At 42.7% G+C, this 14712-nt stretch overlaps 1 protein-coding gene across 4 annotated transcripts in view; it reads left to right on the plus strand.

Moving 5' to 3' along the window:
- The window catches only part of slc41a2b (solute carrier family 41 member 2b), a 39972-nt gene extending 25471 nt beyond the window's left edge, over nucleotides 1-14501 (plus strand). For all 4 annotated transcript variants that reach the window (XM_080886239.1, XM_080886241.1, XM_080886240.1 and 1 more), the window contains exon 11: nucleotides 11266-14501. In XM_080886239.1, the coding sequence (XP_080742365.1) occupies nucleotides 11266-11451 (186 nt within the window). In that variant the 3' untranslated portion in view covers nucleotides 11452-14501. The remainder of the gene's footprint in view (nucleotides 1-11265) is intronic.
- Nucleotides 14502-14712: the final 211 nt, after the last annotated feature.

The following is a 14712-nucleotide window of genomic DNA, read 5'->3' on the forward strand; positions in this document are numbered from 1 at the left end:
CTTCATCATTTGCAGACCAGTGCAAATGATGCAATGCCCACCAGCAAACTCACATGTGCAAAAAAAGCGTGACACTTTAAGGTCGTAAAGGGAGCGCTGGCTACTACTGTAAAGATGCATAATATCTGATTGCATGAGGAACATTAGTTTTAACACTGTTTATGACTTGGAGTAGATCGTTTCTGCACTGGCTCTGAGAAAAAAGTAGCCTTGGTCAGTGCTCGTAAAAGACCCCGATGCACTCACTGCACATCGGAAACTGAAACCACATTACCCACACGGATACATTTCATTTGGTTTTTGCCAGTAAGTCTTTTTAAAGAAATAAATGCTCAATTCAAACTGGCTGTGCGAATACCCAGTTGAGATTCAATATGGACTTATTTTTCCCACACCTTCCAATGTCGTTCCAAATTTTCTCCTACATTCGATGCAGCGCGAGACCCCCAAAAAAGTGTGTAACATGGCAGAATTTGATAATGTCATTCAGTTCTACTTTAACTGTAGCAGTCTGCTTCTTTAATAGCAGTGATAAGCAGAAACTGCACATGGTACAGTTTGATAGCGTTCCATTGAAAGTGAAAGCAGAGAAAATAAGGGGAGAAATTGAAACATTCCTGCAAAATAGCCCGACTCATTGTGCTATCTCTGCCTGCTTCACAGTACAGTCACTAGTTAGGAAGGAAGAATGGGGTTGTGCATGTTTTGGCGCACGGTGATTAATAATTTTACATAAATCCATAGGGATTAAAAAAAGCCTGGAACATGGCAAGAGATGAAGCATGAAAACATAAACAAATCACACAAGACAGCACGATTTAATGTTAGCCCACAGCATATCCAGTATAAGAATGAGGCAATACTGAATAAACTAAGGCAACACGGTGCAGTCAGTGGTGGTGTGAAGGGAAAGTAGAGAGTTTGACAGATTGGGATTGGAGCAACTTTGTCTGATGAGGTTAAACAAAGTTTAATAGTGAAGCATATGCATGTCTATGATAATGTTAATGGAAGCCAAGTTCCTGGATAACACAGAGGTAGTACACAGGAAAACATGAATCAATAATAACTGAGGTAACCATCTCTTACTCTGAAGACATGATCTCATTATTCCAGTGAGTGTCAGATCTTATCCAACTCAACGTAGTTTGGGCTCTCATCTGTCAGCAAGCGTTTGGTCCACAAACCAGTCAGCTTCACGCATGCATCAAAAGACAGTATGGCCAGGCTTTCTGAGGTCCGCATGACATTTTCCTATCAAGTACACCAGTATAAGTGTCAGCTCAAATGCAGTCAGGGTGTCTGTCAGGCAGTGCTCAGCAGCAGCAGGATCGTATTTTGCTAGTTTAATAGAGTAATTGCTGTGAAAGGTTGCCTAGAGGCAAAATACAGAGGAGTGTTTCTGAATGTGCTCAGTAGACAGCTCAACGCTCTCAGATGTGAAATCAGCATCATCGTCATCAAAACACCAAAACAAAGCAGATTTTATTTCCCGATTTGGCTTTGACTGCTGTGTGATGTGAGCGACAGCTGAAACGTGAATCCAAAAACAAACAAAGCCTCGATTTTTGTGATGGTAAAATCCAAGAGATTTTACAACCAGCAGCAACTTTGGGGTTGAAAGATTACGCCTGTAGAGACGTGCCGAATAGCTTCTTGAGGCTGGCTCCAAGAGTCAGTCCCTTTAGACTTCCATGTTAAAGTGTATCATAACAACTGTACTCAAGACCACTGCTTTTTAATAAATCGCACTATTAAACTTTATAAATGCTTAAAGTTAGGGTTGTGGCTGCTGGCACAGATAAGTTGCAAGCACCCGGCTTTATCCCCGTCCCTCTTCCCCGCTCTTTTTCTTTCCCTCTTTCTTTCTCCCGTTTCTTTTCCCCAGTCAAGTCTGTCCCGTGTTCAGCAAATGAAAATAAAATGAACAATAAAAGGTGAATCAAATAGACCAATACGGCAAGGCTGGGATGGTCCATTTGGTAAAGTAAATTTCTTTGGCTTTAGACAATAATTCTGATGGCAAAAGAACCAAACGGGACAGGCAAAAAAAAAAAAAGCAAGCACCCGGCTGCTGGGTGAATGAAATTCACGTATTTTATTGTAAAATTTAGCACTGATGCCTAGGGCTGTTCGATGTAACGATATATATCGGATGACGATATACAAACATCTATCGTTTCATTTTACGCTATCGTTTGTTTCGTGGTGTCGCAAAATAAACTGTTTACAGCAATATTTTTTCATGGTTCTGATGTCACTGTAGTGGCTATATTCATTTCTTCTTTCTCTTATATTTAATACAACCACACTACGGATGGACAAGCGCCTGTTTTCATGCGTTGTCGTTAGCAACAACGACGGTAAAACCATCGCGTGTCCGCTTGTTTACGTTCCACAGAAACCTTTCACAATAAAGTTCAAGATCCTGTTGAGACTTTTCAAAATAAACTGAATCATGTGAAAGATGCAGAATGTTTACGGATGAGAAGTAAAAAAGACGCCAGGTGCTAAAAAATAAACCTTAGACTCAAACGTTAGAACAGGCTTTTCCCCGCAGCACGCCGTGTAATAAATACTCACAAAGAAAACGGCGGCCGTTACAACTTATGTCTAAAAATGTGTCGTTTCATGCATCGGTTAAAACACTCGACTCAGCTACATGACGCCCAGCTGGAAACACTTCACCTGCCCGAGATTCACAGAATTTACAGAAAATGTTACATTTGTGTGATTTATATCGTTATCGGACGATAGATGTCTTATATCGGGAGATGAGATTCTGGTCATATCACACAGCCCTACTAATGCTCCTCTGTGCTGGATCTATGTAGAGACTACACAAGTGGAAATGCTGTTGCTGGTTTCTGAGCAGGCTGCATCAACAGCACATACATTATAAGGGAGGTGCATATCAGGTTAGGGCATAAGGTTTTAGAAGGGTTTGTGGTTACAACGTTCCTATGGCATTGATTTGATACAGACATATAAATCTAATGTCATTTATATGTGCCTCTGTAACATGCATCCAGATCATCTCTGGATGCATGTTGCTTATCAGGCTTGCAGTAAGAGCCATGTGCCTGTTCATCTTAGCCCATATGATGCCTGACAGGAGCTTCCATGTAGGACTGAGGCAGGTTATTGGTCGGTAGTTGGAGGGGACCGGTCCCTTCTGGGGGTCCTTTGGGGATCAGGACCGTCCGACCTTCGGTTAGCCATTCCAGGTGTCTCTCGTCAACTAGCAGCTGGTTCATTTATGCTGCCAGACGCTCGTGGAGTGCAGTCAGCTTCTACAGCCAGTAAGCGTGAACCATGTCGGGCCCTGGTGCTGTCCAACTCTTCATACTGGAGACCCTTTCTTGGATATCTGCCACTGTGATGGCTACTGGACCCTGTTCAGGGAGGTCGCTGTGGTCTGCTCTTAGATCCACTAGCCACTGAGCATTGCCGTTATGGGTTGTGTCCTTCTCCCATATGGTCTTCCAGTATTGTTCTGCCTCCAGCCTTGGTGGTGCTGTTCTCATATTGTTCCCTTGCCACTGAGAGTACACCTTGGATGGTTCTGTGGAGAACAGCTGGTTTATTCTCCTGCCTTTGATATCTCTTGTGTACCTTGCGGCTGTGAGTCGTTGCTTGGCAGTCTCAAAGGTTTCAGGTATGGACAGCTTGCTGTACTTATTAGGCACCTTCTTCATCACACCTTTCTGCAGCTCCAATAGTTGGCTAACCTCCATCCATGCTACTGTGATCTTGGCCTCTAGTCTCCTCCATGGAGGATATTGCTCCTTGTGGCTGTTCAACTCGTAGCCAAGCATCTCACTGATCTCTGCTGCTGTAGTGCAGATCAGCTGGTTAGTCTCTGTAATGGTAGCGGTAGGTAGGTCCGTAGTGCTGCATTCACATCATCTAGTAGATGATCTGTCTGTACTTCACGTAGTCTTGGAAACCGGCAAAGGAGGATCCAAGTTTAACGCTTTCAGGTCAGTTCCTCTTGCAGTCAACACTTTCTTCCTTCGCTCTCGGGGCTTGGTACCTAATCTCAGGTGGGGGTGATGATACAGTGGGGCAAAAAAGTATTTAGTCAGCCACCGATTGTGCAAGTTCCCCCACTTAAAATGATGACAGAGGTCAGTAATTTGCACCAGAGGTACACTTCAACTGTGAGAGACAGAATGTGAAAAAAAAATCCATGAATCCACATGGTAGGATTTGTAAAGAATTTATTCGTAAATCAGGGTGGAAAATAAGTATTTGGTCACCTCAAACAAGGAAAATCTCTGGCTCTCACAGACCTGTAACGTCTTCTGTAAGAAGCTTTTCTGTCCCCCACTCGTTACCTGTATGAATGGCACCTGTTTGAACTCATCATCTGTATAAAAGACACCTGTCCACAGCCTCAAACAGTCAGACTCCAAACTCCGCCATGGCCAAGACCAAAGAGCTTTCGAAGGACACCAGGAAAAGTATTGTAGACCTGCACCAGACTGGGAAGAGTGAATCTACAATAGGCAAGCAGCTTGGTGTGAAAAAATCAACTGTGGGAGCAATCATCAGAAAATGGAAGACATACAAGACCACTGATAATCTCCCTCGATCTGGGGCTCCACGCAAGATCTCATCCCGTGGGGTCAAAATGATCATGAGAACGGTGAGCAAAGATCCCAGAACCACACGGGGGGACCTGGTGAATGACCTGCAGAGAGCTGGGACCAAAGTAACAAAGGTCACCATCAGTAACACACTACAACGGCAGGGAATCAAATCCCGCAGTGCCAGACGTGTTCCGCTGCTGAAGCCAGTGCATGTCCAGGCCCGTCTGAAGTTTGCCAGAGAGCACATGGATGATACAGCAGAGGATTGGGAGAATGTCATGTGGTCAGATGAAACCAAAGTAGAACTTTTTGGTATAAACTCAACTCGTCGTGTTTGGAGGAAGAAGAATACTGAGTTGCATCCCAAGAACACTATACCTACTGTGAAGCATGGGGGTGGAAACATCATGCTATGGGGCTGTTTTTCTGCCAAGGGGACAGGACGACTGATCCGTGTTAAGGACAGAATGAATGGGGCCATGTATCGTGAGATTTTGAGCCAAAACCTCCTTCCATCAGTGAGAACTTTGAAGATGAAACGAGGCTGGGTCTTCCAACATGACAATGATCCAAAACACACCGCCCGGGCAACAAAGGAGTGGCTCCGTAAGAAGCATTTGAAAGTCCTGGAGTGGCCTAGCCAGTCTCCAGACCTCAACCCCATAGAAAATCTGTGGCGGGAGTTGAAAGTCCGTGTTGCTCGGCGACAGCCCCAAAACATCACTGCTCTCGAGAAGATCTGCATGGAGGAATGGGCCAAAATACCAGCTACTGTGTGTGCAAACCTGGTAAAGACCTATAGTAAACGTTTGACCTCTGTTATTGCCAACAAAGGTTATGTTACAAAGTATTGAGTTGTATTTTTGTTATTGACCAAATACTTATTTTCCACCCTGATTTACGAATAAATTCTTTACAAATCCTACCATGTGGATTCATGGATTTTTCTTTCACATTCTGTCTCTCACAGTTGAAGTGTACCTCTGGTGCAAATTACTGACCTCTGTCATCATTTTAGGTGGGGGAACTTGCACAATCGGTGGCTGACTAAATACTTTTTTGCCCCACTGTATCTGTCCCCAATACATATAAATATATGATCACTCCTTGCTCCAAAAGCCAAGTATGGCTAGTATTGTAATGTTGAGGTAGAACCAGCTTACTTTCAGACGTGATTTTGGCTTCCACAATTGTGAATAGAAAATCATTGTAAAAAACGTTTACTATTAAGCTCTTCTTCTTTTCTGTGGTTGTAAGTCAAGTACACTCTTGCATGGTTTCTTCCCTCCCAAAAAGCTCAAGGTCACCTATTTTTTAAGTGCAGCTTGAGCAGGATGACTAGCAGGGAGGCACTGGTGAAAAAGATCAATCTCACAAGGTTGGTGTACAATAAGTGAACATGTGGAACGGTTATTAATCACTGCAGAGACAGTCATTCGGTTTGCATTCAACAGCACACAACAGTTAGCTTGGGCTCAGCTCTATGCTTTACGATAAGCTCAGTGGAGAATCACATGTAGAACATGATGCTGGTAATAAAGGTTTAAAAAAGGTTCCAAAAATAAAAGATCTAAAGCAGCCATGCTAATTTCTGTTGCTGTGTTTCTGTTACACTCATTTGATGGAATTCAGCTACTAAAATTATATCCATGTTTCCCAAGATATGGATGTTTGAAGTTAGTCATAAAAAAGTCATCCTGACCAAAAACGTGATTTTGATTTTGACAGATCAGCAAAATTGATTTATGTTTTTAATCCTAAATGAAGACCATAAAGCTTTCTTGTACGTATGAGGTTATAAGGGTTAAAATGAGTAGACATGCACCATGCACCACGGCTGTATATCCCTACAGACCTGTGGCCAGGTGCATCATAAAGAAAGCTGATTTATGCTGAGGAGAAAATATTGAATATAAGAAATGCTCCCAGATACAATAAGCTCTCTTAAATATATCGTATTTGCCACTTAAAAAAGATCTTTCAGTGTACTTTTGTATTAAATGACTTCCCCTTTAAATCTTCTAATTCAAAACAGATGAATACAAATGAAATGCTATAATAAAATACCCAAGTCCGTGTATTCAAGTCATTCTCAAACTTAATTTTGTTATAGCCTGGAAAAAGAAAAGATTATTCAATAATGGCTCAATAAAGCAGCTTGCAATGGTCCACAAATCAAGCATTTCACTGAGCACTACTGTAGAATACAGCAAAATCCAATTATGTTTGCCCAGATGATAAATACTAGAGTATCTAATAAAGTGGCTTCAAGTGATACTGTTTTGTATCACTGCAGGATTTGCAGGTTTCTTTGAGCACAGGGTTCCATATATACTGTATATATGTTGCATATTTAGCTGAGCTGCAGAGAAAAAAGGGGCTCAGAGATGTAACCATGAATAAGCAAAAAGATGTCTACGTAACAGCGCCGCGCACATATCAACAACACAGTATAACCTTACCTCTCAGAGATGATTAAACATTGATTATTTCAGAACATCTATTCATGTCAAAGTCTGGGATGTGTTCGGTGTTACGTGAAAGTCTGTTTTTGTGCTCAGTATGCTGGATGATTTGAGAAATGTGCAGGTATAAATATATGAGTGACTTTAGCACAAGTCTTTGTTGTAGTCATTACAGACCACCTTACAGTGTTTGCATGTCTTTTTATTGCCTCACCAGTATCAGAAGAAACACTTTCAGTCGTCCATACTTTCTGTCTGGTAACAAGCAACGTCCAATTATTTACAGGATTAAAGGATTTACATGAAAGATATTCAGTGATTCCAGCAGCGTCCTGAATTGTCTCTTAATCTCATAATTCCTCTGTGTTTGCAACATTACAACTCATCATAGTTCTTTGAAGCAAAGCACCAGCAACTGCACAAACTAAACATAAAGAGTCCTTCTTGGCAGACCTCCAGTCATTCAAGAGTTTCAAGGCTTGGAGACGAGTCAGTCAGTCATTGCATTTTATGCAAATGGTCCAAAATAAAAGTAAAGTCTGACATTTTTACTGAAGCAAAGACTCTCAGGTTGCACTCATACAGTTTAGTCTGTACCACGCCTTGGAAAGCTTGTATTCACTTTAGTTGGACATGAGCAGGTGTGTCCATGTAGCACAACTGAAAGCTGCTGTCAAAAACCCACAGTGCTACAAAGCACAGAGAAAGTTAAACTTACATTTTGTCCTGAGAGAGTGCTGTTATTAACAACAAGACAACCCAGTCTGGCTGAGACCTGTCAGCCTATGGAAGGAAGAGTTTTCTGCAAGCCTCCATGTTCCTTGCTTCGTTGTATGTACAGATCATACACAGGAATTTAAAATTGCAGTGCTCCCAACAAATAGTAGCTCAGTGCTCCAACATTCGGAAGAAGGGACTGCTCTCAGGGACAGGGGGGGGGATCATTACTCCAACCCAAGATTGAGTACCAAGCCCCAAGAACGATGGAAGGAGGAGCGTTGAGTGCAAGAGGAACTGACCTGAAAGATAGGATCATTGCGAAGGTGGAAACCTGGACCCTCTGTAGCCGGTTACCAACACTGCATCACGTACCCTCAGAAGGTCTACTTGAAGTTGTGGATGCAGCACTGTGGATGATCCCTGCTGCAACCATCACTGAGGCTAATCAGCTGATCTTGACCACGCTAGCAGTGATCAGTGAGATGCTTGGCTATAAGATGGACAGCCTTAAGGAGCAGTACCCTCCATGGAGAAGGAGACTAGAGGCCAAGATCAAGTTAGCACAGGGAAAAGTAGCCAACTATGGGAGCTGCAGAAGAAGCTGCCTAAGAAGTGCAGCAGGCTGACCTGAGGCCTTGGAAACTGCCAAGCAAAGACTCAGAGGCTTGGGCAGCCGCTCGGAGAGGTATGCTAAATAAATAGAAGGCAGCTGTACGAAACCAGCCGAGGTCTATGCCCAACGGCAGGGGAACAATATGAGAACAGCATAATTTTTGTGTCTTTCAACTGTATTTTTATTTCAGTCACCTGTGTACGTGGACCGTCGCAGTCGAACATGGCCATCTCCAGAGATCAAACAGCTTCTTTGTGTAGACAAATCATCCCCCTTCACTCAGGCATGATTAAGGAACCAGGTACAGATGCTGTGGTCGAGACTGCTTGATGGATCGACACTCTGCTGGAGTTCCTTTTTTCATCTTTCATTTGGTTAATCGCATTTTTAACTTGGATGTGTCTCATTTGTTAAAAAACGCGGCCCCCTTTGCACACAAGCGCCTCTCCTTCCCCTCCCGCCTGAAAACCAAAGCTAAGCTGTGAACTGTAAATGATAGTGTAGTCGGCATTTTTAGATCCAGGATGGTTCAAAGGCAACAGTTTCAGCAGCTGAGAGGATGTGCTGCCCTGTCACCATGAATGAAAGACAAAGTGACAACGCCCGTGCTTGTGAATAGGTTTGAAAGCTTGTTATTTACCTGAGAGACGCTTTGCAGGGTCATGACTGAAGATTATTAGATGTGAAAGCAGGAGAACGCATTGTTTAACCGTATCAGATGTTCCATCACAGCCAAAGACAAGCAGGGCTGTCAACAGGTTATCAGAACTCATACATTAATGTTATTAAACACAAAACATCATTGTCATAACCAAACCGTCCCCCCTCTTCTGATATCATCATCCCTACTTTGCATGATGGTATCAATCAATGTCTGGAATACTTTGTTTGTCGAATGTTTTCACTGCCAACTTGGACAGCTCATTTCCTCTTAAATTATAGACCTGTCCTTATCTTTTAATAGACTTTTCTTTTCCTCTCGCCACCGTTCCACTTCATGTGTGGAAACTTGAATTATGAATAACACTCTAAGAACTCGTCTCTCGGTCTGCTGCTCTGTCCATTACTCCTCCTCGTCTTTGTTGCGGTTGCAGTTTTAAGTGTTTACGCTACTCTGCTTGGTATTTAAAGCACCTATTCATTTTCTTTCTCTTTCTTTTTAAGTATAAAGTTCTAAGGTTGCTTTTCTCTTTCTTATGAAAAAGAAAAATACTACTTGGAAAGTCAAAAGAAAGAAGGAAAAGTCAAGACTTCCCAAAATTGCCATTATCATAATTATGATTATTATCTACATTATATTGCCGTTTAGAAAGCAGCGTGTCTGAGAGTCTGGAGCTATGCAAACATGCTGCTGTGCAGTTATGTTTGCCACTTCACTCAGAGTTTGAACATTTGAGTTACGTGCTGCACTGTTTTTCACCACTGTGATAGCCAGTCCTGTCCTAATAATAAGTGTGCATGCATGTATAATTATACTTTGTATGGAGTTGTTTGACGCTGAGAAATACAAGTTAGTTATCTTAGTTTTAGACAAAAAGGAGTAACAGCACGAATCTCCAGCTTAATATCAGGTTATATATTTTGCAACACAGGCATTAAGTGTGATGCGCATCCTATTCAATTAAATATATTTATCAGTGCTGTCAATAGATTAAAAAAATTAACTAATTAATCTCACAATTTTCTGTAATTAATCGCGCTTAATCGCAATTACTTGATCAATAGCCTGGCTGTAATTACATTTTTTCAACTTTATATTTAAGCTTGTAACTGACATTTATGCAGTTACAAGATACTAATAGGGAAGTATACACTAATATATATATTAGTGCTGTCAAACTATTAAAATGTTTATGCAGACTGATCACAGGGGAACTGTGGATTAATTTGGATTAATGATTAAACATCATTTATTTTTATTCTATATTAATCACGTTTCATTTTGCATGAGCAAACAGACTCGAGAAAAAAGGGCAAACATCGCACTTAACATGTTGAACATTCATGTAAAAACTCTGTAAACATGTATCCTCTCTCTGTCTGTCTTGGGGAGGCTTCACGTGCTTGAACGAGGAACCAAAGCTGTGTAAAGGTTCTCAGTGATGTTAACAGGTCTGCAGTTTGTTCCGCGTGGCGTCAGTCGATGTGTCCGAGGTCGACTTCCTGAGGCCCCGATGCTCCGCGAGTGTCCAAGCTGGGTGAGGCGTTAGCCAAAGTGCTAGCAGCATCCTGGCTAACGTGTGCTTCGAGTCAATGTGATATTTTAAGCTGGAAGCGCTTCGGTGAAAACAGAATTCCTTCTTGCACAACGTGCAAAATACCTTATGTGGGTCGACTGTTCCCTCTTATTTTCTTAATGCTAAATTTCCCACGGAGAGGGCCGAAGCGCGTTTATCATCTTCCACATCGAGTTGATTGGTGCAGCTGGCCGTCACTACACACCAGCTGCCCCGTGCGCATGTGCGCAGCTGACTCTACTTGGACAAACTGCCCGAAATGCCTTTATAGAAACATTGCAGGGATTCTGAGTCGCTCTGCACTCCAGGTGTGTTAAAAATTGTAATCCTGTTGCCCGTGATGGCGGATTAATATTAACACGTTAATTTTGACAGCACTAATATTTATATAATCACAACAACAGTTGCCTCGAGGCACTTGTATTGTAAGGTAAAGACCCCACAAGTACGTTCTAATCCTGTAATCGTAGCAAGAAAACAGAGACGTGGGTTTACCATCGTTCATATTATCCTGACAGGGATGATGGATTTTCTGCTGCATGTTTGTCTCAGTGAGCCCACCTGGGTATGCGTGTATACTTCCTGCACGCTCTCGATCAAAGCTGCCTTCTAATCCTTCTCTTCTCTTCTTCTAGGTACTCCTGTTGTTGTGTATAGCAGACTGGATGGTGCACTCAATATGGAGGAGCGGCAAAGACCCAGACAGTTTCTCCATCCCTTACCTGACGGCGCTAGGGGACTTGTTGGGCACCGCCCTGCTGGCACTCAGCTTTCACTTCCTGTGGCTCATAGGAGATCAGGACAGCGACGTGGGCGACTGAAAGCGTGCCACTTCTCCGTCTCTAATGCCCTTAAGCCTTGTTGTACTGGCGGTGCTCCCTGTTGCTGGTCAGCACATTCCTTAACTTCACATCCTGGATGAAACTTTTAATCTACACGAGGGTTTAAAAATTGTTCCTGTTTATTTCTACATGCAAACCACACCGTACTCGTTAAATTTCTGTTTTTGTGTAGCGATTGTGACCTGCATCATTTGCACCAAAGCACTGCTGGTCTTGTTCACTGGAGCAGGAAATCACCAGCCATCGCCCACAAACCTGAAGAAACCTTAACTGGTGGACTCTGCAGCCCAGCATCAGTCAGAGGCCTTCAGTGAAAAATTAAAAACATGTCTTTTATGTGGAATATATTTTGGGGATTGTGTCTGCCACCATGTCTAGTAAGATCAACAAGTGAAGCCTGACTGTTAGCAGATGAACTCGACTGCTACAGACTCGAGAACAGCTCGAGTCTGTACTGATGGTACGAAACGTTTACCTGTGTACTTTTGTTTTTATTTGTTTCATGGTTTGTGTTGGATTTCTCTGTTCTCTGCATATTTAAGGGGCGTTCCTCTCCTGTTGTACCCACGCTCTGTGCACCAATCAGCTGTGGGCTGGACATCTGGGGCCGCCTTGTGGTGTGTGGCCTTTTCAGCAAAAATGTAAGCTTCTGTGGTTTGTTTTCAGAGGGCGTCCCCGTGGATCCCACTCTTTCTGATCAGTCTTGTGGAGAGCCACTGCTGTCACTTTTTTACTTTCTGTGTTCTCAGTGTTTTGTGGATCGGGGACCAAAACGTCTGCTCAGCACTGATGTTTGTTTGAATTTAAGTTTTAAACCAAGAATCATCTTCTTAAAGATGCTTGTGTTGGAAGGTGAACAGGGGTCAAAACAGATTATGCCACATTGCTGATAGTGGACCTTTGATTAAGTCCTGACCCACAAGCTTAACAGCCACAACCTACCTGGAGCAGTGCTTGGTGGGGGTGGAGGTGTTGGTGGGTTCTGGTCTTTTCTTTTGTTACTATTCCAACACCTATACTCACAAGACTGAAGTGACAGGAAAGGATCAGGTGTTGTATAGTCTAAGATGTGCATGTTTGGTCATGTTGCAGCTGGCTACTTCCAGGGTTAATGTTTATTAAGTTACTCTGTGAGATTACCAGTAACATACCTGTTAGTCTTGGCTGAGATAACATTACATTTACCAAACATATTTAGACCTCACACCGGAAACCTGACAACTGTAAACGTCAGAAGCTCTGCATAACATTGCATACGAGCACTTGAACGCCCTGTGCAGGGACGTTCAGATGATTAGTGCATGTGCACATGCTTCATGTTTCAAACGCGTGAGCACAGACGTTACTATAATTAGCCTGCGAGTGCACAGGGACACTTTTAATGATACAGCCAGTTTTGAAGTATCAGGAGGTATGAACAGCTGGTCTGACATTCATATATTCAGGATTAATATTTAGCAGGGAGGGTATTTCTTATGTTGTACATCATCTTTACTGTCACAATGTCACGTAAACCTTGGTAACCCACAATGCCAACCACCACACAGCTCCGCCTCCCAGATCAGATCTTGTGCCTGTGTCAGTGCGCCCTCTGACCTCTGTTTGACCTCTCTTCCTCGTGTATGATCACTCTGATGCTGTTTACAATTCCACTGTTTGGAACTTTCCTTCAAAGACCAGTCTGTCCCCGCAGGAACCTGGCAAATGTGGGAACATGGAGCGTTCTCATTACAAGGAGCTCTGTCACCACCGTCTCATAAACAGTGCAGACCGACACGGCGGCTACAGAGTCACAGGTTCAACTACAACAACCGTTCTCTTTGTTGGGAGCCTCACTGCTCCACCTCGGGGCGAACCCAGAGCAGCCTGAGCGTTCGTAGCACCTGTACAAAAATATGAAATACTTTCATTTGGGTGTATTTTGGGTCACTTTAAATAAAATCATCAAATTTTAGGCTAAAAAAAGAGATTTTTTTTCGTCCTGTCAATTATGACCCAGAATTAATTTCTGCTTTTTGTTTGTGAGACGAGGTTTGTGAAACAGTGGGACCACTGGCCTCCCACGGTGGATGATCACATGCTGTTTACACGATGAATCATCAGTTCTCAGACTGAACAGCAGATTTCACCTTGAAAAGATTCTTTTTTCTGAATGTATTGTTTCATTATTCAGAGAGCAGTGATTCAGCTGAGTCAGCCTGAGTGGAAATCATTCCCTGTAGCTCCTCCGGGAATGAGACGGGAGATTAAACCCACTCGTTGAAGTTATCCGATGTGCGTGTGTGAACGTAGCCAGTGGTTCTCTTTAAACCCAAAATGTGCCTCTCGAGATTTACTGGTTGACGAGGTATTTTTCACTCTGTCACACCATTAATGCAACTTTCTTTCTCCTGTATTGTAACACTGTGCAATGAGCTTCTTTTGTACTCTCAGTTTCTGAAGAGTTTCATTCCAGAACAGCATATCCACCATCCTAACTGTGGGAAACTACATGCAGATATCAGACGCGTTCTCGGATCGGGGCTGTTTTTTGGAATGAAACCCTTTGTTTAGGTTTGTGGCTCATATGGGCCACAAATGATTCAAAAATAATAAATATCCTTGATTTGAAAAGCAGTTTATTTCTGGGTGTTTTTGTTGAAGCATCATATCAAGCAGACTTCATTTTTGAAGTCAGCTTGTGTATCTTGTATGTCTGAATATGCAGAGAAGAAGAAGAAGAGGCACATGTGACATCCCCCCTTTTTAAGTGAGCGAAGCACAATTAAACAGGTTGAGCTTCTTTGCAGCTTACTCCTTTTCATCAGCATCATTGGCTGAGAGAGCAGAAAACAGAGATTCATTTATATGGTCTGCACCAGTTTAATCCCATCAAGACCAAACCCAGCATGATCATATGTGGGTCCTTATGACAACCAAAGAAAACACAGGCAGTGTGAACGTGAGAATATTTGACAGTTACTATCTGGGTGTGCCGTGTGTCACTTCAGTTTTCCTGAAATCTCTTTAATCCTGTTTGATGATGATTAAAAGCATGATGCCAACTGTTGGGTTTCTTTTCTGTGTGACTGAAACAAAAAGTTTTTTCAGAAGCGGGAACAGAATTTCCTCGCTGGAGCCGAGAAGCGACTGTACCTCAGCGAACTGATAAGAAAACAAGCAGCTCCTGAGAAAACAGTTCCTCTAACATGATGGCAGCGAGAAATAGGATGCAGCTTGAATGTTGATTGTCACAATGCA

Source organism: Rhamphochromis sp. 'chilingali' (genome assembly GCF_963969265.1).
Source record: "Rhamphochromis sp. 'chilingali' genome assembly, chromosome: 7".
Lineage (NCBI taxonomy): Eukaryota > Metazoa > Chordata > Actinopteri > Cichliformes > Cichlidae > Rhamphochromis > Rhamphochromis sp. 'chilingali'.